The sequence below is a fragment of the Pseudopodoces humilis genome, chromosome 20, assembly GCF_049639895.1.
Source record: "Pseudopodoces humilis isolate 2021_Gansu_Grassland_sample_001 chromosome 20, ASM4963989v1, whole genome shotgun sequence".
NCBI lineage: Eukaryota > Metazoa > Chordata > Aves > Passeriformes > Paridae > Pseudopodoces > Pseudopodoces humilis.
In genome coordinates this window covers 8,357,006-8,380,569 of record NC_142219.1, presented here as the reverse complement: position 1 = coordinate 8,380,569, position 23,564 = coordinate 8,357,006, and the positions used below count along the sequence as shown (strand labels likewise).

Sequence of the window (23,564 nt, the reverse complement as noted above, 5' to 3'; positions counted from 1 at the left end):
TTTTGCCTGGAATTCAATTATTCTTTTCCATCTGTTCTTACTGAATGCATAACTCTGGGTCACATAAAGCACTCTGAGGCTCTGGATGAGTTTCTTCTGTGGTTTTTGTAAGTCATTGCGCAAGCTCCTGAGAGCAGGCTGGTAAAAATTGTACTGTTTTTGAAGAAGTTATTTGAAATATAAAAATTATGTTACAGATTTATTTAATATGTAATTGTTTAATTGTCTAATGTCTAATCCTGTCTCTTTGACAGGAGAATGGTGTCATACACACTTAGCATTTCAAGACAGTCCTGTTATGGTGGATTTTACTCTTGCCAGGTTCTTGACAAAGGTCACTTTATGAATTTAGTTCAGTATGTGAAGCCCTCTCCTGTATTCCCTCCACATGAAAGCTCTGCTGGAGATTATCATCTCCATCATCTCTATCAGCAGATTCTGATAGCATTTAATGTCAAAATGAACAGGAGTGTCTAGAGGCAGTAGCAGTGCAAGTCTTTAGGTTCCCCACAGAGAATGCCTTGTGTGGAGGCTCCAGAGCCCGATGCTACAGCCATGGTGATACACAATTTATCTGCAGTGTGAAAATAATATGCTTGTCTTGCCTCCTAGGAACATTTCCATTTGAAGGAGCCATTTCTGTCCATGAGCAGAACGCCAACATCGATGCTCTCTGAGCATTTATAGAGTTGTTTGCTCCTCCCTGGACACTGGTGTTCTTCAGGCTTTGTAACACAGGTGCTGAATTCCTTGCATGGCAGTTTCTTAGCTGAAATTTCAACTCCTCCAGCCCAGCCTTGTAAAAATAGGGGTGTAGTGGTCAGTGACACAAAGCCGGATAAAGGGCAGGGGAGTCAACATCTGTCTTCAAAATCCTGACAGGTGCATTGGGGCTGCATCCTACAGCAACCTTTTTAGTAGCTGAATTCCTCCAGAGTGTTTTCTCTGGCAGCTCATTCATCAAGCAGGTAGAGAGTGAAAATGTTCTTTGAAAATTCCAGCAATGGCAAGAAATGAGGTAGCCCATATAAATCCAGTGTGCATCTCTTGCAAATTTCACTAGGTTTGGAATGACAGAAACCAAGTTAGGTTTATATAGACCAAGTAAAATTTTAGCCAAAAGGATCTGATTCTTAATTACCATTTAGGAGCAGAACTAGTCAGTGTGCATAAACAGGGAATGAGAAGGGGCTGGAGAGGACCTGGAGGGGTCTGCTGGTCATCATGAGTGTCCTACAGCAAGGCCAATGTTTTCCAATTGCGGATTAATAGGGTGATTTGACAAATGCTGAATATATTGACTGTTAGGGCCTTTTAGCTATTTCCTTTGAAATAGACCCTTGAGAGGGAAAACATCAGTGTTCATTTTCTTAACATGATTGTATTATCCAGGAAAGAGAATGAAGCCAAGAAAAGCAGAAACTGAGTTACATTTTAGGGTATCGTGGTAAACCATAGGGATGGTAAACAGACTTTTTTATTTCTAAAGGGTATTTACAATATGTTTCCCCTTCTCCTACTCCTGTAAAGAAGTACTCTCTAAATTCACCATCTATGAATTCCCCCATCCTCAGAAGGAAGCAAGACTTTATGAGTGTGCTTTCATTATGTTTGCCTGTTTCCTTTTCCCCACGACAGTCAGTTTTGAGACCATTGGCCAAATTCAACCATATGTGATGGAGAGGAATAAGCTCAAAGATACTGGATTCCAGCAAGTTTCATGAAAACAGGCAGCCAGAATGGAGAGACTTTTATTTAGAAGGAATGGCTGAAGTGGGAGTTCAGCTTTTATTGGCAAATCTGTGAAGCAGTCAGTGCAAATCATGAAAAAAATAAAAATCTTTGACCAAGGTCAGTACCTTCTTGAATTAGTTTTATTGTTCATGAAATATTTTTGTTCCCTTTCCTTATGCCCAAATTCCTGCTTTTATATGAATCTGTACCTTTGTCTGCATTAGCTTTAAATACAGGTTCAGAAATCCTCTCCCAAAACCACCATTATTTTCTGAAGTGTGTTCTCCCTTTCAAAACCAGGTTTTCGTTAGACTATGTAATGCTGTTTTATGTAACACAAAGGCCCTGAGTTTTTTTTCTATCAGCTTGTAGGACTTCAGGACACGGAAGATAAAAGTCACTCTCATTTCTTTTTCACTCCTGGGTTTCTCTGTCTGGAATTTTGTGGAACAGGTTTTAGTGAACAATCTCTGCATTTCTTGCTTCTTAACGGCATATACAACCTGAATGTAACAGACTGGCTTTTCTGGAACTTCAGTCTTAACTAGGATATTCAAGATACAAAGACAACACAAAGATGTTTCCCAGAGAGGTTTGACAATCATCCATTTACTACCTTTTAGATGATTGACAACAAGCAAGATGGCTGAGCTGGAAAAAAATGTAGGCAAGCACAGGCTTACAAGCTGAAAGTCCTCATAATGAAATGTCTCACTAAAGAAAAAATTCCTACTAGTGCTCAGTGCCTACTCGGCAGAGGGAATACATAAGCACTTTGCAACCTTGTCACTAGAATGAATTTAGATGACAAAAGATGAAGACAGCCGTGCCCCTTTATGCCAGAGCTTTCAGTGTAACTGATGCTACTTGTGTGAGAGATGTTGAAAAAAGGGAGAAAACCTGTGCAGAGGCCTTAACAAGCACCAGAGGGAATTTACAATGCTGTCTTTTTAGGGTATAATTAATCTTTTTAGAAAGATCTTCCTGGATTTAAAGAGTATTTGGTACTTTCTGCTTTTCTAAAGGCCCTAGGGATGCCCTGAAACATAAAATGTTACATCACCCTTTTGGCAAACTGTGCTGATCCAGATATGTAATGTATCTTAAGCAAACACAAAAAATGAAAGGGGAAGCATACAAAGAGCTAGCTAAACAAACCATTTATTTAGCATTTTGTTGTCATGTTTCTTTGCATGCTTTTTTGGTCCTTATCATGGAAAAAATGTGGTCTAATAAAGTACTAATATCAAAAAGAATATATGAAGTTTGTTATGGAGTAGCTTTTAGTTGCCTCCTTCTTTCTGCACCAAGCCATACTGCATCCAGGAAGCAAAGGGATGATTTCTATCTCCAGTGTGAGAATTTTCCCTCTTTTAGCTCTCCACGAGTCATTTGCTCCAACTCAACCGGAGTCCAGTGCTTAAATTCTGGATGGAGTAAGGCTCGAGCTGCGCCACACCAAAAGTGAGTCATCTGTGTGTTTCTACTCATTTTATGAAGACTGAAACATGTTTGAAATGTCATCTCATTTTATGAAGACTGAAACATGTTAATAATAAGCAGCTCTTTTTTGTTTCTTTGGTCGTGCTGGAAGAGGTAAACTAAAGAATTAAAAGAAATAAGTTTAATGTTAAGAAATAAGCACTTTGATGGGCCCCAAAGACCTTTAAATATGTGCATATTTCTCTTCTAGCTCAGAATGTCACTGAGACAGCACATGATGTGTTGCCTGATGCAAGAACTATGTTCAGTTAATGCATACTGCCAAGTTTGTGTCTGCAGACGGGAGTTTGATTTGCTATATCTGGGTTGTGGCTGGCCATACTCCTTCATGAAAGCAGCAAAATAGCAGAATAAATGGTAGAATACAGGGCACTCTTGAGCTTTTTGATCAATTATTCCAAAACAAGGGTAGTCAAAGCTAGGCCATAGGATTAAAACACAGCCTGAATCCACTCTCATTTGTGATATAAACATTTTGGAATGGTCTTTCCTTTCCCAGTCCACCCACTCATGTCAAAAAATGATGTGGTTGGATTTGATGGTAATGCCAAGGTCATGGTAAGCTGTGGGCATGATCTGTGGTTAGGCAGGACTTCCTGATGCATTGACTGGGGTGTTACCTCCTCGGCTGCTGGGTTACAACTATTACACTGCTGATCTCAGATATCACTTCCTCTGTCATCTCCATTCATAGTTACATATGACATGCAGAATTATTTTCAGCTCTACTTGGCTTGCATGTAATCCAACTTTGCAGCTCCCCCCTGGACTCTGTTAACACAACAGCGGGAAGAATCCACCTTTTGTCCCTTCGGGCCAGGACAACATGCCAAACGTCAATGTGGATGTGTTCCTGAAGACCAAGCTGCTTTCTCTAAGTCTGCTCACAGACTTCATAATCCATCTGTTTTTTGTGAAATGCAGTTATTTACAGCAAAGTTCACAGTACAGTAGCTGCTGTTTATGTTGCTATTCTTGGTGAGGCTCAATATTGTCTATTTTTCATTATATCTCAGTGCTGCCTTTATTTGCTTCTTTCCAGCAGGTTTACATATTATCCCTCCTAGCTGTCCACACACAGATTTCCCCTTACTTGGCAATTTTCCAGTCATTCCGTACTACAGAGGTACTAAAACAGCAGAGCAGTTGATGAGAGTTAAAATACAACTACATTATGTTGTACTGCATGGCCTACAGATGACTGAGCAATTGGACAACAGAGCATCCGAGACTCATCAGTAGCTCTCTTCCTTCTCTTGACTGTTCATTTTATAGTTTTGGGCAGGTACAAAAAAAAGGTGGTAGAGGCTTAACAAATGTATCTTGAAATGTTATCTAATACCTTTATCACTTCTCCAGGGAAAAGTATACTGGAATTAATGATTCTCTCAAATAACTAACGAAAGTTGTTCTCACAGGAATCAGCTTCATACCCTGACACTTGAGACACATGGGGAAGCAGAGACATTCCCTGGAGATCTACTGGGGTTATTAACACAGCCAGGCTGACTCAGCAGTACATCTGCATGTGTCCAACTGCAAAGATATAAGGAAGTTTAATGGCTTTAATGTGGTGTTCAACATAAATACACACCCATTTCCTAAATACATTCCTTATTTGAGGCTCCAGTGTCTTGCTATTTAATGCACCTGGAGCCCACTGCTGTCATTGCCAGGAGCTGCTGGTGTCCAGTAACACATGGAAACCAGTGATGTGGGGCTGTGTCTCACAGAAGAGCTGCTTTTGGTTGTGCTCTTCATCCTGCCTCACTTGGGCACAGGTGAAGCCCTTGGGCTCCTGGCAGGTTGCTGCTGTAAACCCAGCACAGCTGGCGTGAGTGGAGAGTAAGGCCTCAATCCTGCATTTCAAACACTGATTAGCAAAGCGAGTGATTGAAAAAAAAAGATGGTTGTTGAGCTTATGGAGACTGTGGAAAAGAGCTGCATAAATCCAAAGCTGGAAGTGCTACAGCAGTTGGGTACATCAGATTCCTCTGAATGAACTTCCCTCCCTCCTTCAGCTGCAAGGATGAAGGTCTTTCTCAGACAAGCACTCAACAGCAGTTGAAATCCAGCTTAACAGAAAGCCATTCAAAAGGGGCAAGGATTGATGCAGTAAAATAAATACCTGGAGATGGAAAAATCTTCCTCCAGTTTTCCTCCCACATGTTTTGGAATTATTGTGCCAGGAAATTATTAAATCACACAAGTTTCAGTAATGAATGTATTGCTTGGATGGCATGGGAAATTGCTGAGGGGTATGGCTAAGAAAAATAACTTTCCAAAGTCAGCGATGAAAGATTGGATAGATAAGCAGGACTACAACTCATATGGACTTCTGAAAATAGTACTGGTATGGGAGGATATTCTTCAGATTAAAAAAAGTGAGCATTAATAGGAGGTGTGCGCATAAAAAGGGAAGTTCTTGAGAAAACACTAAGGGGTTGAAATGCCTGACCAGCCATAAACAAACAGCTATGTGAAAAATACCCTTAAGACTCTGAAACTGATTCTCATGCCAGCAGAGCAAGCAAACTATTAATATTCCTAGCAGAGATCCAGAATCCACTGTGCTGCTCCATTCTCTATCATCTCCTACTGTGCTCTTTGTACTATTTTGATTTTTCTATATGCAACAATTAAGTGCAGAGATGGAAGTGCACTCAATTCCCATTTGTTGAAGAACTCTCAGTAAAAAGGCAGCAAATCAAAGTTACCTGAATTTTTTAAAAAATCCATCAGTCTCTCTCAAATTTTCCTTTTTCAGAGCTTTTGTAATAAATAGCACTTCTTAATCTCTCTTTATAGAATTAAACAAAATTAATTTCTATTAAAAAAATAATAATCAGAAGCCAAGTTCTTCCCTTTACATACAAGAACCTACCTGAAGGTCAAGACATTCACAAGTTTTCTACCATCACCAAATTTGTGACCACACAAATACCACAAGAAGGTTTTCAAAAAGGTATTGAGGTGAGGGTCAAAAAGGTTTGTATCTTTTTTTGCCATACTCCTATTTCACCTGCCCCCTGTTCATGCACACATCCAGTTATTTATATTCCTGGTAATACCAAATACCAAACTGTGGCAAAGTAACTTTTTAAGCAACATCTGGAATTATTTTATCATCACAAATAAATTCTTTTGCAAAAATAATGGTTTACATGTAGTAATGGTTTACATTCCTCTCTCAGCATCTAAGAGAATCTACTCAAGAAAAACACAGAAATGTCATATTCTCTTTTATTCTAAGAAAACAAAATCCACCAGCTGCATGTCCATGCTGAAACAAACATGATAGAGTAGTTTCTGCATTTTAACAGATATTATGGGGGAAAAGTATCAATGAAGTCGTAATAAAAAAAGTTTGGGAAATAAGTGCAACAACTCTTCATTAACAATAAGCACCTTTTATTGGCTGTCTTACCATTCAACACTCATTCCATTCAATCTCTTAAACTGCTGAACTACAGTCCAGTTTAGCATTTAAATGAAAGAACGAAATTTGACTTATACAAAAAATGTTATACCTCGGTGGCACAGAATTAAAGGTCTGTTTAAAAAAGTCATAGATAGAAATAATCACTACCTGTGATTTGAAATTAAATCCTAAGTATTTCAAAGTAAAAATTAACACATATCCTCCATGTGATGTTACAAATGCCTACAAAAATGTTTGTTCAGAAGGCAGAAGGTATTTTGTTTCAACACTTAACAAACGACATCACAAAAACACTAGGCAGCAAAATATTTCAGATAAATTTCACACATTAAAAGAACCCCTGACATCACCATGTCGCAACAATTTCAGTAGGGCAAATATAGTTCAGCACAGCAAAGAAATATGTGTAGTACAGACTAAAATTCAGCTACATATAATTTGTTACAAGATTTAATTCAATGCTCAGGAAAATTAAAAATCAAATACACCTAGGAATCTAGTCATCAGGTACTGGTAATTTCCATTCTTTTTCCTTGTTGCTTGTAGAATTTTACGTCTGTGTTATGAAGGGTATATGCTACTTCCCAGTGTTTAAGATATCTTCAAAATTGATCAGCAAACTTCTTGAGAAACTGGCAAATTGCCTTTTATAGAGAACACTTAAAATGTTTTTTTTTTGCCACCTTCTTCTGACATTATTAAACTTCTACCCAAGCCAATAAAATTAACCAGAGCTATTTTGCTGCAAGAACACCAACTTATATGCCAACATGAATATACAGGCAACAACATTCATTTTATCAAAAATTAGCACAAGTGCAAATTAAATTTCTTCTGAAAGTCCTGGACACTACACAGTTAAAGTTTTTCAACAGTATCCAAGAAGAAATAAAACTCCATCTCAGGAAACAATAAGAAAAGCTACTGAAGTAAATCCTTCATTATACATTCAAAATGGCATTTCCTGGAAAAGCAAAAATCATGTGGTTATTTTCCTTTAAATTTCCTTTTCCTCTAGGATAGAAAGTTAGTCCAAGAGATAAAAAACATCATCACTATTATAAAATAGTGGTGTCTCCTCATGTCAGTTAGACTTAAGTTTGTTATCAGCAAAAATCAGTATGAAAGCAGAGACAAGCAATTCAGTTTGTATCAGAAATTCTTTTATATCCATGCACCATCTTTTTCCCCCTGCAAAAGAAACCCAGTGTGGTAAATGATCCTTTAAAACAAGGCCATTAAAACCAAACAAAAATAATAAATAGAGCAAGAAAACCTAAGCAAAGGCAGGCATACATTACTGAGGCAGTGAATGGGATTGTTAGAAGACATGAGGAGTTAGACATCTGTATAGATTCCACATGGCTGAGATCCTGGGTTTTTACTCTGCTTGGATTAGGGCATTCTCAAAGCACAAATAGAAATTTATTTTTTATTCCCAAAGCAGAAATAGGGATTTATTTTTTATTCCCCAAGCAGAAATAGGGATTTATTTTTTATTCCCCTTCCCTCCTTGTGTTTTTAAAGGCATCAAAGATATCCAGGATGCATTGAATATTTCATAAGGCCACTACAACTAAACATTTGCTCAAAAACTTGAGTTAATTTTTGAAATAATTTAGACTAAAACTGGAATGGCATCAGAATGGCAGCACACTTCACCCTTAAATCAAAGATTTTTGCTTGGATTCAAGCTCCAGATTTCTTACTTCACATAACACAACCAGATCCTCCAGTGACGTTTTTCCTCCATTTGCCATAACTTAGTCAAGAAAGTCTCAGAGTCCATCCTTGTTATCAGTCTTACTTTAGTAAACACTGAGTTGTGACAGTTGCAGTCAGATTTCACACTAAAAGGAGTGTTATTAAAACAAGTAAGAAACTAAACTAAAGGTACAAACAAAATTTTGATCTTCCTTCACATAAACTCTATAATTTACTAAATAAATGCATCAACTGTCTTGAGATATCAAATCATATCATTAATAAATATTCTAACAGAGTGAAATAATTAATCATGGTATAAACCCAAATAGTATAATTATATATTAATAGGTTATTTGTAATTCTTAATGTGCATAAATTAGATAAACTGAAAATTAAAAAGCAATTAAAGGTACTCAATTGCTCTTGAAGTTTTATGTCCCTCCAAAAGAGATTTTTTTGGGGGGGACTGAAATCAATGCCACAAGTAACAAAGGAAAAAAAAGCTCACCTTAAATCTAATTCACAACTCAACCCTGCCAGTATCCCAGAAATAGTATTTTTTCCATACTACTATGTCAAATAAGTGTAGCTTTTTCAGTGATTTATTTTTCTAGAAGTGAACTTTCTGGGGACACAGTAAAATAAGAAAGGCTCAGTTTCTCTTATCTCCATAACAGTTTGGATGCACCTTGTGGCAAGTGAGCTCAAGGTAACAAATCCCTTGAAAAAGGAACAAGAGGGGTATGAATGTGACATCCGTGAAGGGGACAAGCTTGATAGCTCAGAACACCTTTAATCCATAAGGCAACGTGGCATTAGTTCAAAATAAGTAACAATATCTTCCTAGCCACACACTGTCACTTGTGATGCTCCAATACTGACACAGGTCCCTTTGCCTCTCCAAACAGGAGGACCTTGCTTGTTTTCAAGACAGACAGCAAGTTCTGAATGTCTTGTGTCAGGCTGGAGCAGAATTGTGATTATTTTGTTCTACAGTGATCCTTACAAAAGAACAAAACAAAGTGAAAGACCCAAATTCTATCTGGAAGACTCAGAAATGGTTTTGGGCTTTTCTTTATTTGCAGGAATTTTTTATACCTGCTAAGCCAATGCAGATGCATGTGAACCATAGTGGAGTTTCTTAACAGTCACATTACTTAGCAAAGCACTCCATCTGTAATCACATCTGAAATAAATGCTAAAGAACAATCTTCTGTAATCTGCTTGTGCACTATCAGACCAACTCTCCATTTCTAAAATGGAAGCTGTTTTTTCAAATAACCACCTAAATGAATAAGCTGAGAAAAAGCAGAAAATTAAAAGCAGATGGTGACCATTTCTGCAAAAGAATCTTTAAGAGCACATACATTTAAGTCCTCATTTTGTTACCCAAACTTTTTGGGTCACTGTCAAGGAACATTTCTTTCAGACCATAAGATACCCTTAGAAATCTTTACCGACAAGACTGTAAAGGCAAGTGTATTTAGCTACCTAAACATAAAAACCACAATTTGTGGATGCACCATTTGGGCAAAGTCATCTTAGGAAAGGTAACACAACACAGGATATTACATTAATACAAGACACTCTTCATATTTTACAACTTCCACAGAACAGTTCATTCCTTAAGCCCCAGAAATGCTGGAGAACAGTCACTTAAAAATATTTTTACAGCTGGAAATCAGCATTTTTTTCTGAATTTAACGTATCTGTAGGTAAACAGAATTAGCAACATTTGTTCTGAACAAAGCATCACATTATGTTCCCCCTGCCCCCTCCCCAAAACAGAGGCAAAAATGCAGTTCCTTTTCTCATCAGAGCTCCCAGGCCAAGGACACTGCAGCTTTGTGGAGTGCGAATTCCTCCATGCACATGACACAGTTACACAACTGAGTGGGGCATCCTGACCCAATGCTGAGAGATTTTACTCCACATGCACTTTTCCCATGTAGACCAAGAGGAAATGTAAAGTATTGCGCTGACTTAAGACTACATAATTTTAATGACAACAAAACCAGTAACACAGTAGAAAAAAAAAGATAAACAGATACTGCCCAAGATTTTTTTTAAGAGATTGGTTGAGATGAGGCATTCAGGATGAACCAATACCAGGCAAAAGAAATTCTAAAAATCCTTTAAAGTTGTCGGACTTTCCTATCAGTGTTTTTAATGTTGACATCCAGTGTCTCTACTTTCTTTGTGAGCCGATCCAACATATCATCCTGCTCTTCTATTTCAGTCTGCAGGCCAAGAGCAAGGCTTTTCAGGCGACTCAGCCCAGAAGACATCTCATCTGTCAGGGTAGAGAGGGATCATAAGGAATCAAAGTGCTGTAACACATATTATCTAAAGGGACACTCAGGATCCCTTCTTCTCCAAAACCCTGGGTTAGAAAATGTTAGGTACAATTCCTCAAGTCTGAGTGTTCCTCTGAAATACAGGAAGCACTGGTATGTTCATTGTTGTACTGTTACTACCAGAAATGGTCACTTCCTCCTTTTTTACATTTTACATTTGCTGTTAAGCAAATGCTTACCACCAGATTGGATCTTTATCAAATTACATACCCTGTAATGTAGTTTTTACCTTTTTTTAAAAAATGTACCTCATAGAAAATTTGGTATATGTTTTCTCTGCTCAGCATACAGTGTGCTTACTACCTCAGTTGTTTTGCTTCATGCACAGATGATACCAGTGAGCTGAAGATGTAAGCAGATATTTATCATAAATGAGAAACTCCCATTTCTAGATTTTCTAGTTGACCAAAAGGTGACAATTTCATTGCATGATTGATTGGTATAAATGCTTCTTGAGCTTAGTAAGTTTTCCACACCTTTTGAACAGAACAAATGGGCTTCTACTAGCTCTTATGACTATTTCTCTTTGATTTATTCCTTTCTGATTTTTTCCCAATCTCTTCTTTCTAGGTCAGCTACACAGTGACACATGTACGCAAACAGGCACTTCGTCTATATGCGACAGAACAAAGGAAGGCAAACTCAGCTGAATGGTTCTGAGAAGTAATAAAAGAAATGCAGAAATTCCACAAATTAAATATTTTGCAAAACATGTATTTCAAAAGCTGTGCACTGCTTTAAATTATTTGGGTCTAAACTGATGTACCACGTAGATAGTTTTGAAATGCAAATACCAGCAAATTATTTTTAAAATTATCAAATTTTGCATGTTAACTAAAAAAAGTGTTGGAAATATATCACATAATAATTTTATCTGGTTTAGGAATCAAAATTTCACAACTGTGTAACATCAAACACCTTCAGTTTCCTCACTCACCTAAGTTGGTATCAATTTTCTGATGGTAAGCTCGCAGTTGTTGGTTCTTTGGACAGGCATCTCTTTGCACTGAAGAAACTAAATCTGCTTTGTTGAAATCATTATCTGTTAAGAGTATAGAGTAAAGAATATTATATAATGAAAAAGCATGTGAGAAGAGGTTTTGAAGTTTTAGCAAGGCTGTTAAAAATTAGCTTGAATACAGCTGCCAGGTAATCACATAACCAGAGTATCAGTAGTCCAAGACCATTGTCTTCAAGCCAGCTCTCAAGATGAACACTTAAGCTACAGTTATTCTCTTTTGGGCTGTTAATTGTAGTTCTAGTAGGGAGTTGGGAGAGAAAAGCAAACGGAGCCCGCAGCGCACATCCAGGGGGACAAAGGGCTGGGACGGTCACCGGGACTCGCAGCGAGCGGCCGCAGCACGGGCTGTCGGAGCCGCTCTGCCCTCTGCTGGACAGAGCTCGGCACTACACGGAGTGCGATGGGATCCAAGCCCCCAAAAGCCTCATACAACTCTCATACAACACCATCGATATCCTGCTGCTTTCCCACTCTTACTGTGTTAAATAACCGAAGCTCGCTTTATAAAGAAACAGTCATTTAGTACGAAAAGGCCCTCACAGAAGTTATCAGATTGAGAGAAGGAGGAATGAGGCCAAACTCCATACACCACCTTCTGAGAATCAAGAAATTACTTCAGTATGAAGGGCTAGAATCCATGTTTGAAGTAACAAGGACAGTATCTAAAAACTATGACAAACAATGGTTAAAAGGAGAACCTCTGAACATGTAACATTTTGGCAAACTTAGGGAAACCCTGTCTACACACTGTGCATTCTCTATGCAAATAGAAGCACTGGGTGTTTTCAGTCTTCAGTTGGTATAACATCTTCCCAATGGATATGAGAGTTTAATGGAAACAATTCCATAGAATTCAAACATGAAGCATCTGGGATACCAATCTGCAGATGTTAGGCAGCAAGGCAAGTCAGCAGTTGGGCAGGCTGAAGGGTCTCTGCCTTCATCACTCTGGAAGTTTGCCCCACAAAGATGACAGGCATTCAATGTAAAATAAAGTTAACAAACCTGAATCATCTAGCTTCCTTAAATTTGGATGGCTTTCCTGGTATTTTGATTCTTGTTCTTTACTAGACATCATTGCTTCTTTTAACCTATTTTAAAAAAGAAAAAAAAATTAAAGAAAGCATTGTTTTAATGAAATTAATTAATTAAAATTCAGCATTTAAGAAAAAAGGTAGCCAGACCATCTCAGGAGTTACAAGAGTTTGAGAGAACCAACAGATGTTTTACTTTCTGATTTTCTGGTGACATTTCAGAGATGCTGTGGGAGACAAGTCCTAAATAAAAAGTTTATGTTATTTACCTGCTGTTAGCATAATATTCAGGGGCTCCATTCTGCTCTGGCTTGCTCTCTGGAGGTTTGGCTTTGAAGTAGTTTACCAAGCCCCCCCAAACACTCTTGATGCTGTTTATGTGCCTTTGACTCGTTTTCAAGTCCTGGTCCATTTTATCCACCATCTGCTCCGTGCGCTTCAGAGCCTCTCCCTGACGGATGAGCTCCTAACAGGTATTGACAGAGAAAAGCAGATCATAAAGCCAGGATAAACTGAGCCATCAATTAATTAACACTAAAGGTGACACGCTAAAGAAAAATTAACACCACTCCTTCACCTGTGCAGATTATTTCTGAGGGCAAACAGCTTTTTCCTTTGCTCCCCTTCCTCCAGGGCATTTCAATCAAAAGTTGCCTGTCAGCCACTGCATTAACAAGCTGTAAAATCCTCATCCCTGAGACTTCTTGGGTTCGTGGCACCTACCACAAAAAAATCCAGGAGCTTCCTGTACTAGCCTTTTGTCAAGCTGACATTTGCCTCTATGGCTGACCACCAGATGGGTGATGTGGTGGAAATGCACAGGTTTATGTCAGGGGAATGAGCAAGCAGGGCAATTTCTAGTTATGAGTGGCACCTTCATTGGGAAGGGAATCTATTTCCACCTTACTGGGAGGTTTTTGATAACTTACAAGTAGAATAACCAAAAGAAATATACACAAACATAATTTCTTCAGACTTCAGGAATATTTTAGTTAATTTTAGCAGTGCAGGATTTAGGAATTTTTATATATAGAAGTACATTATTTTCTAATTCAGCAGCACAACCACTGTTCCAGAGTAACCCAAAGATTAATGCTGGCAGGAAAGTTGCCTGCAGCTACCACCAGTGCCAAACAAAGAACTTGTGTTCACGTTCTTGTTAAACTCTGGGAAATTTTAGTTGAATATGTTTTTCCCCCTCTCAATAAAGGGCAAACACACAGTCTTCAAGCTTTACCACAGGCATCAAGCCTGAATTCTTGATTCCTCACTTGTGATTTCCTGGACAAACAAATTACAAGTCTGGAAGTTCACAGAAGTCCCACTAAGAACCTTCTGAACATAAGGACTGGCTGCAGCTTGGGGATGGCCTGGGGTTAATTTAGGCTACATCACCCAAGGAGCATCCCATTATAGCCGGTGACACAGTGGACAAGACCTTTATGAGCCCGAGCACAAAGTGCTGAAACAGAGCCTAAGGAATGAAGGAAATGATTAATCAGGGTGAACCGAAGCACATCACAAACAACTAAGAGGGAAGGCCCTTCATCTAACCACTGCTAAAAACTTTTTAGTCAGCTAAAAATTAGTAAGAACTGTTGAAATCGGCTGAAAACACCGCCGAGTCCCAGCCTCAGTACTATTCAGACACATAGGCTATAACTGAGATTTTTCCCTTAAAACCCAAACGCCACCATCCAGAAAACACAGAGACAGACTGACTGGAAAATATCAAGTAAAGAGGGACTTTTCAGGAGACTGTCCAGGGGAACAGGGAGCACAAGACTTCCCTTCCGGAGATGTGAGCGAAGGGGGAGCGCTCGGGGCCTGCGGCCGCTCCTCCCCAGCGGCCCAGGGGCCAAGGCTCCGCTCCCGGCCCTGACCCACCTCGGAGGCGGCCACGCCGATGCGCTCGGACTCGTAGAGAAGCGACAGGGAGCGGGTGGTGCTGTCGGCGGTGGCGGCGGAGCGGCGCAGCACCTCCTGCTGCAAGTACCGCTGCCGGTCCGTGCCGCCCGCCCCGCCGGGAGCCGCCGGCGCCACATCCTCCTCCTCGTCCTCCGCGAACGGGTTGTAGCTCCTCGGAAGCGCCGACATGGCACCGCCGACTGCGAGAACGCCCGTGAGGAGGCCTCCCCGCTCACACAACCGCCCTAGCCCCCGCCTCGGGCCGCGGCCGCTCCGCTGCTTCCACCCACGGCACCGAGCGCCGGGCGGAAGCGCCGTAAGCAGCCACCGACAGCCTTCCCCCCCGCGAGGCGGGGTGGGCGCACCGCAGCGCCGCTGGTGGATAGGCGGCTTCCGGGCGGGACCACTGCGGCAGGGGGGGAAGATGTGAAGAGACGGCTGCGCAGCGAAGGCAGGTCACCGGGCGGAAGTGAAGCCGCACTGGGCGCTGCCATCTTTGTGGCGCGATTGGTGCCCCGTGCTCCCGCGGGAGGCGCTGATCTCGCGGGCGGGGGCGGGACGGGCTGCCCGGCGCCGTTCCCCCACAACATGGCGGCCGCGGCGGTGGCGGCGGCAGCGGCGGCTGCGGCCACGGCGGCCACGGCGGCGGCGGCCGGGACGGCGGCCGCCACGGCCGGGACCGCCGCGGCTCCCTCCGCGGGCTCTGCGGGCCGCGGGAGCAGCGCGGCCACCGCGCGCGGCTTTTACTTCAACACGGTGCTGTCACTGGCGCGGTCGCTGGCGGTGCAGAACCCGGCGCCCCTGGAGAAGGTGAGGGCGTTTGTGGGGGCGCCCGACACGCGTGGGGCTGCGTGTGGGGCGCTGCGTGTGGGCAGACTGCGGGGTTGTCACGCGTGGCAGCCGCGTGTGGCGGGGGGGCCGTGCCGCGGCAGGGGTGGCCCCTGCGTACACGGGACTCGAGAGCAGCCCGGTCAGCGCCGCTCGTGGCCCCTTCTGTGCGCTGTTTGTGCCGTGTCGGGGTGTCCGGCCGACCCCTGGGCAGTGGGAAGCGGGTTAGGGGCAGCGAGCGTGCCCGCGGACCGGGAGATGCCCCAGAGGACGCGGCTCTGCCTGGGCGGGGCTGTCTGTGGGCTCTGAGAGGGTTCTGTCACCCCAGCTTCGCCCGTCCCTGCGTCCGGGGCAGTTGGGCCTCAGGGATGCTCGTGTGGGCTAGCTTGACCCAAAAATTCTGGTCAGCAGCGCACCCTCGGGGCGAGGAACTGGATCTTGCTGCATGTCCCCCAAGTCTGTAGAATATGGTCGTGTGGGAGTAATTAGTCTCAACCTAATTAGGGCTGGTTGCTTTCTTCCACGTATCTTGTTAAATCCAGGCGACGCAATCAGTGCCGGGTGAAATGTGGTGAGATAAAGCCGTGCTGACGGGAGAACGCGGGGATCCGTGTCTGGGCAGTGCCCCGAGGGGCTGTCCCACTCCCGGGCAGGTGCGTGTGCTGCTGCCCGCAGCAGGGATGCACAGTCTGCTGCGCCCGGACTGGCCACGAAGTGACAGCATGTCCGAATTGCATCAGGCAATAATCATGACTTAATAGCTGAAAAAATCACCTGTCTTTGCTGATGAAAACTATAGGGCTTGTTCTGGGCCAGCTGTTGCAGCCTTCTTTTCTTATTTCTTATTCTCGAAATGTACCGTTGGTGTGACAGCCAACGGTGCATAATTTTTTTACGCCCTGCTTGTTGGTTCATAAATATCCAGGGATTTTAATTTTTTTTTGCAGTTTGACAGAATATAGCAGTTCAATGATACTAACAGTTTGTATCTAGCTAAAGTTGTTCACTCATATTATTGCAAATGTAACCTGACGTGGAACGCACATATCAGCAGTCATTTTCCAAAGTTCATATTTCGTCTACTGCATTTTGTGTTGAGCAAGAGGATTATCTGTGTTGTACTACAGGTCTTGTAATTAGGAGGTTTGGCAGCTGAAGGACCAGAATCTTGAATTGCACTGAGCATCCAGTCAATTCTTCTAATCCTCTAGAGAGGTTGTGTCTTGCTTTAGAAATTTCAAAGTGGGATGTTCAGAGAGTTATCTAAACAGGAAGTGACTTGACATTCAAACATTGGTAAGTCAAACAGTTATTTATTATGAGGGCTGTTTTTAGATAGTATTTACTAACATAAAGGAAATTTATAAAAAGGCAACATGCTTGTTGCATTTTCCCATTTATTAACAATTCCATAGAAGGACAAAGTATTTGGGAGGTTTGATGTATTCTTTAAACATGCATTAAGTATGGAGAGAAGTAATAGGTAAGTAGTGAGATAGTAATTGTTCTGAAAACTTAATCTGTTGTGTTGAAAGTTAATTGTTTAGTGCTGTATATGTAGAAAGGCATTGGTGCAGCTGTAACTGAAGTTACATCCACCTATTTTTTTTGTTTACAGGAATTGAGTCATATAATGAAAGTGCCTGCTGCAAATTTCCTGCACATTTAAGAGTGAAATAGTGGAACAAAGGCTTTATCATACTTCAGCACTTTGATCAAGTGTTGAAGAAAACCTTTAAATTGACCCATGTCGTAGAAAAAATGTTCGACATCCACTTGAAATTTTTCTGTCTTTTTCTGGTTTCTGTCATCACTCTTCCTTGTCCTTGAATGTTCTCACTAAGATTGATGATGGAATGAGGGTAATGTGGCCAGATGTATTCCAGAAGATGGAGAGACTACTGTGTGTGTCAGACAAGCTCCAAATTGTTTTTCAATCTCTTTCCTTCTGCTGTTTTTCAGGTACAAAAGCTGCTCTGTATGTGTCCAGTGGATTTCCACGGGATTTTCCAGTTGGATGAACGTCGTAGGGATGCTGTTATTGCTTTAGGAATCTTCCTTATTGAATCTGACCTTCAGGTATTTTTCTCACTTAGGCTACCTATTTACCTTCAAAGATCTTGGATTAATTCAAGTTTTGTTGTTCAATGAATGAGAAGTTGGTATTTGTTCTTCATAAAAGTAATTAAAAAGGCCAGAGATAAGGGATGGATGCAGTCAAGAGAGCAGGGGAATACTGGTAAGTGCGATAGGCAGTAGCCATGGCACTGCCACAGCCAAATTGCTGCTGTGTTTTCTGGTCATCATGGCTTAAGCAGAGAAGGGAGAGAGTATTCAGGAGGATTTACTCAAACCAGATTTGTCACTGCATGTTCTTCCCCCCATGCTCCTGACTGACAGGGATGCTCCAGTGCACTCCTGAAGGCCAGGTTTGCAATGGGCCCTTTCATGCCAGGATAAACAGACAGACAGGGCACACAGGCTGCATTATACACAAACATCCCTTCTGTGTCTGCCAGCAGGGTCAGCACAAGCTGGTTCTCTTCCCTTTGACTACTGGGCCTGGTATTGTTCTGTGTAGACGAAAGGAAGCATGGACAGAGTCCCAGGTCCAATGCTATTAGACCTCACCTTGAATTCTTTCATATTGCATGCACAGCTTGCATGGGTATTATTGACCTCGTTTTTGTTTTTTTTTTTTTGTGTTTGTTTGGGGTTTTTTATAAGGCAGCTGTGCTGTGCTTTGATTTGCAGGTGAGGGAGCTGAAGTGTTACATAGATGTGTTAAGTGACTTGCGTAAGGCCATGGGATGCATCACGTGTACTGAATTGGCACTGGCGCTCTGAATTTCTAGCTGTCTTAAAATTATTTTGGGAGCTTGCTGTCAAATAATAAAATGTTTGGGGTTAGCTACTGTTCTGGAACTTTCTTCTCCAGCTTTTACAGAGAATGATCTGTTGCCTCAAGTGAAAGGCTTGGATTTAAGGCACTGAATTGGGTTACTTTCATTTGCTTGTTTTGAAATCAGTTTTGCAATAGTCAAGAAGCCTGTGGAGTAATCATTAGAAGCAAGTTCTGTGTGAGCTAATGCAATTTTACCATATCTCTAAAATATCTTAAGACTATATGGTTCAGCTTTTCTCCTCCATTTTAAATAAAATATTTTCTTCTTTAGCACAAGGATACTTTGGTTCCTTACCTTCTGCGGCTCCTGAAGGGCCTTCCCAAAGTCCAGTGGATAGAAGAAAGCAATGCACGGAAAGGCAGAGGTGATATTTGGATTTTTTGATCTTTGTCATGGAACGCTAGCCAGGAAATAGAAATAGCAAAGGTTGTTTGGGACGCGGTTCACGGGGAGGGGAGAAGTCCTGCTGTGTTCTTACTTAGCTCCTGGCTTGGACAGCCTTTAACATTGATTTTCTTTAGAAGCCAAAGGAAGTTGAATAGATCCCTGTTTTCCTGCCTGGCTGCTTTTAGATGAATTGCACTTTCCAAATAGTTCTGTGTTCAATATGTTTCGTTACTAAACTGGAGAAATTGTGTAGTAGCTAGGGTAGGAGAGTGGAACGTGAGATTTGTATGCTCTACTTTTAGCTTTGATGCTTAGTTGCTGTTTAAACCACTTCATTTTTTGCTCCCTTAATGTATGAATACTTTTATACAGTATTATATAATTAAGGTTTATTTCTAATTAGGCCTGGGAAGGTTTTTAATTCTGAATTTTCTTTAAACATTTATGCTAAAATTATGATGGTTAGAGTATTTCTAAATTTTGTATGTAATACTATTTTTGTCTACAGTCTGTCTCAGAACTTTATGACATGGGAGTCACTTGCGTCTTCTTGCTTTATTACAGTTTGCTCTTTGCATGTTGGTTTTGTCAAACAAGGTTTAAGTGCCTGATTTTCTCTCCATTACTTTGCAGGTTTGCTTCCAGTGGCAGAAAACTTCAGCTTCTGCTTAGTGACACTGTTGTCTGACGTTGCTTACAGGGATGCATCTCTCCGAGAGCAGGTGGAGTTTAAGTTTGTGCTGTTGTGTTACCCAGTTCTCCAATGCTGCAATCCTGACAAATGTCTGGAGAAGAGCACAGCTGCTCCCTGTCAGCAAGGGGCTGATTGCTTTAGTGTGTGCGCTGATGCATTAATTTGCTTGTCTTGATAGTCAAGTACTTAGAGGATATTCATAGGTCTGCAGTTACTTTTGGGTGTCAGTTGCTGAGCCCAGTTTTAAAATTTCAGTTTTGATGCTGAGGTTGGGAGTGCTGCTGTTTTATCGAGTAGTACTTGCAGCTCACTGCAGACTACAAGAGAAGCTCTGTAACCTTATGGAGGGCAATGTAATCTTTTAGTCACACAGTATTAAGAAATTTCACAGAGGTGATTACATTAATATTTACAAGTTTCATTTGTTATAGTGATCTGGTGTAAGATAATGATATCTCTTTACCAAAAGATGTTTTTGTCTGTCTTGATGACTTTAGATTTTGGATGCAGTCCTACAAGTAATGCAGTTCCTGTTGGGAATGTGCCAGACACCACAAATGCACGATAAAGGTAGTGATAAAATGGTTACTGTATTTGTAACTCCTCTCCTCAGAAATTCTCTTGTGTTTGCTGGTTATCAGGATCAATCCTGAAAAGTGAATTTTGTCTTTCAGCTTTCTGTAGCACTTCTCTATTGTTTGTTGCTGACTAGAAAATACGGAAGCAGAATTGTAGTAATTTGTGATGCTTTAATCGTGAAGTGGTAGCAAAACCATGAAGAGGAAGTTCTAAGTTACTGTTAATGTGCTGTTACATGTGTTTTTCTTTTCCAGAATATTTATGCAAGTATGCAGTGCCCTGCCTGATTGGAATTTCTCGAGCCTTTGGTCGCTACAGCAATTCAGAGGAGGCTCTCCTTTCAAAGCTTTTTCCTAAAATTCCCCCACATTCCCTGAGAGTTCCAGAAGAGCTCGAAGGAATTCGCAGGCGATCCTTTAATGATTTCAGATCAATTCTTCCCAGTTCTCTGCTCACTGTTTGCCAGGAAGGAACACTGAAGAGAAAGACTAGCAGTGTATCCAGCATCACACAGGTTTGTATGCCCTCCTCTGTGTCAGAGTCAGCACTGAGATAATTTCTTGATCTCAGTGGAGTTAAGACTTAAGCCTGGATATGCAGAGTCTCTTAACACATTGTTTGACCAAATACAAATATCTTTATTGAGGTTCCACAACTGAATTTCAAAATAGTTTTGTAGTTTCTGAATCACAGAACAAGCAGTGACAGTTAAAGCAGCAACTGTACTAGTAAGTCTTTACATGGAGCATTTGGCAAATTCCATTCCTTGTGTTATTATCATGAAAAGGCATTGTAATGTATAGCTGTAAAATCAGGATGCTGGCACTTAATGGCTGAAGTTTTCACAAGAGGATACAGGAGCTCTTCATGGTTTCACCAGAGGCTGTGGATGTTCATTGTCTTAGGGGAAGACTGGATTCAGATGGTGGTTTGAAACTACAGGTTGTTACTGGGCATAGTTTCATACTGTGGGGGAGTTACCATTCTGATCTCCGCTTTAGTCAAAAGCACTGAACTGGCATATTTTAACTTCCCATTTTTGGCTGAATAGTGCTGTTAGACCAAACAATATGTAGTTTCTGTTAGTTTTGCTTGAAGCTGTGTTTCATTTTAAAGTGCAATCTACTCCTTGACAGGTTTTTAAATGTTTTATATTTTCTAAAATACGGCTTCTGTGCAATGTTTCAGGTTAGTCCTGAACGTGGGCTTCCCCCTCCCAGCTCTCCTGGAGGACCTGCTGCAATTCATTACTTTGAAGGTAGATTACCTTAAGGAACAGTCTGTGATTTGGGGTTTTGTTGCTATTTATAGAAAATTTAAAACAAAAAAACTTTTGATCCCTTTCCCTGCCTTTTAGAGTTATTATAGGAATTCGTGGCACATGCTGGCTAGGATTTTTTACAAAACTCTGGTTTAAGGACAGTAGCAAGTAATTATTAACACCAGTAATTTCTAGGCTCAGGTATTTTTCACTTGTTTCTTGATTCTCTTCCTGATAGGCAGTGCCTAGTACTGAAGAGCTTAATTCAGCTAGGCCAAAAGGATTTCAGGAGATTAGGCTGAGTAACTTTGAGGAACAAGAGTTAATATTGTGCTTCAGTAGACAACAACATTGTTGAACTGGGGTCTGGAATTTTGAGACTTGTGGCACATTATATAAATCCAAAACAACTGCTTCATTTGGAGTGAGTGTGATGTGAGTCATTGTGGAAGACCCAGTAATTTGCTGAAGCAAGAAATACTAAAGGAGACAGTGCAGTGGAGTGTTCAGTAATGTGCATTAGTTACTGTATCATAGAAGGCCAAAACCTGAGAAAGTTTCAGGAATTAACACGCAAACTCTTAATAATGAGTTGCAGTAGAGCTCCATCTGTGCGTTCTAAGTTGACGCAGGGCTTAAAAATAAGCTCTTCTTCATGAATCATGTGGAGGACTAGCTCTGCATCTGAGCTGTTTTGGTGTCTCTGGTTTTGTCTGGCCCTTTCAGGTTTTTAACAGTTTGGGCTTTCTCTGTTTCTGGGTCATTCTCCTCTCTCAAGCCCTGGCTTAAATTAATTTCTTCCACATTGCTTTTCTTTTTCCTTCACGTTGCTATTTCTAGAGGCATCTTTTCCTCAGTCATATAATGGGATTGGAGGGTAGTTCTTAAATTGCCAGGTAGGAACAGACCTGTTTATCTGTCTATTGTGTTGAACCAATGTATTTTTCTTCAATGTTGTGGTCTTCATGGTTTGAATTGAAAAAATAGACAAAACCCAAAGGCTGCAGGTTAGAGAGATACTACTGTAGTAGAACAGAAATAATCTTAAATTTATAAGTGAATAGTGGACAACTCTGTAAATATTTTTTAAATTATTTTAGTTGTCTCTCTGGTAGAGTTATGATTATTCCAGTCAGGATTTTATTTTCAGTACTAACTTCTATCAAATATTTCAGCTACAGTCAATCCTTGTATTACTTCTGTTGATATAGCCATGCCTTCTAAAGAAGATGAATAGTGACCTTGGTTTTGAAAAAAAAAAGAGCTGAGGACTTTTTGTTGTTGTCAATAAATAGTCTTGCTTGAAAGCCTGTTAATCAGGAGAACATTACTCTAGCACAGCCAGCTGAGCACTTCAGTAAGGCATGAGATGTAATTTCTCAATAGGAAACAGAGCCAAGAGCAGTTTGCTGAGCAAGTTGTTTGCTTAATAGAGTACTTGAATCCGAAAAATAATTTGATTCTCTTCAAATTGCTGTGGTGAATTGGTGCCTCTTCTAAGATGGACACTGTGCCATGTGTTCATTTTAATCTAATACAGGGGAAAACCTTGCAAGATTGTTTTGACTTAACCTGTACTTTGCATCTCTGTGCTTCTCATCTAAAGGACATTTACAGATGTTTTCAGGTAAATGCACATCAGTCATCTGGAAAGGTTTGTCAGAAGTATCTCTGGCTTAGACACAAGTTATTGTAATGAATTCTCTGTTGTGATACTGAATTTCTAATGATAATTCTATCATAGCTTTCTGTCTTAATTTACCAGTAGATGAGCTGAAACCTCTGGCAGGTTAAAGACTGTGTTAGAAAGAACTCTTTTATAGTGGCTAAATGTTTCCATTAAAGAAAGTTAATATCCTTTCTCTCAAACTTGTATTTCCATTTTTTTCTGATCAGGTTCATATCTTCCTGATGGCAGTGCACTGGATCCTGATTATTACTTCTCCACAATCAGCTCCAGCTTTTCAGTTTCTCCTCTCTTCAATGGTATTAACAATAAAGAGTTTAACATCCCGCTGGAAATGCTCCGACAGCTGTTGAACATGGTTCGTGATGGCTCCTTATGAAGACTGCAGTGTCACTGTGTTCTAGATAATTGCTAGAAATAGACACAGTTTAAGTTTAAACATTTAGAATTGGAAGTAAACCAACTTTGTCTCTCAAGCTGTGTGTAATTTTGGTTTTATATCATTTAATGTCACAC

At 40.8% G+C, this 23,564-nt stretch overlaps 2 protein-coding genes across 3 annotated transcripts in view; one reads left to right on the top strand and one right to left on the bottom strand.

The window, feature by feature from the left end:
- Positions 1-6,466: 6,466 nt before the first annotated feature.
- SNAP29 (synaptosome associated protein 29) lies at positions 6,467-15,021 on the bottom strand. The gene is made up of 5 exons (XM_005524396.3): positions 14,686-15,021; positions 13,068-13,264; positions 12,770-12,855; positions 11,681-11,785; positions 6,467-10,679 (listed from the first exon to the last, which is right to left on the bottom strand). Exons 1-5 carry the CDS (start codon positions 14,893-14,895, stop codon positions 10,522-10,524), a joined length of 756 nt encoding a protein of 251 aa, XP_005524453.1. The 5' UTR covers positions 14,896-15,021; the 3' UTR covers positions 6,467-10,521.
- Positions 15,022-15,294: 273 nt separating this feature from the next.
- PI4KA (phosphatidylinositol 4-kinase alpha) overlaps positions 15,295-23,564 on the top strand; it is a 54,147-nt gene continuing 45,877 nt past the window's right edge. The window contains exons 1-8 of one of the 2 annotated variants that reach the window (XM_005524394.2): positions 15,295-15,516; positions 17,497-17,613; positions 18,711-18,804; positions 19,461-19,549; positions 20,019-20,091; positions 20,355-20,614; positions 21,289-21,358; positions 23,258-23,406. In XM_005524394.2, the coding sequence (XP_005524451.2) occupies positions 15,295-15,516; positions 17,497-17,613; positions 18,711-18,804; positions 19,461-19,549; positions 20,019-20,091; positions 20,355-20,614; positions 21,289-21,358; positions 23,258-23,406 (1,074 nt within the window). The remainder of the gene's footprint in view (positions 15,517-17,496; positions 17,614-18,710; positions 18,805-19,460; positions 19,550-20,018; positions 20,092-20,354; positions 20,615-21,288; positions 21,359-23,257; positions 23,407-23,564) is intronic. The other variant, XM_014253780.2, reaches the window with a different exon arrangement.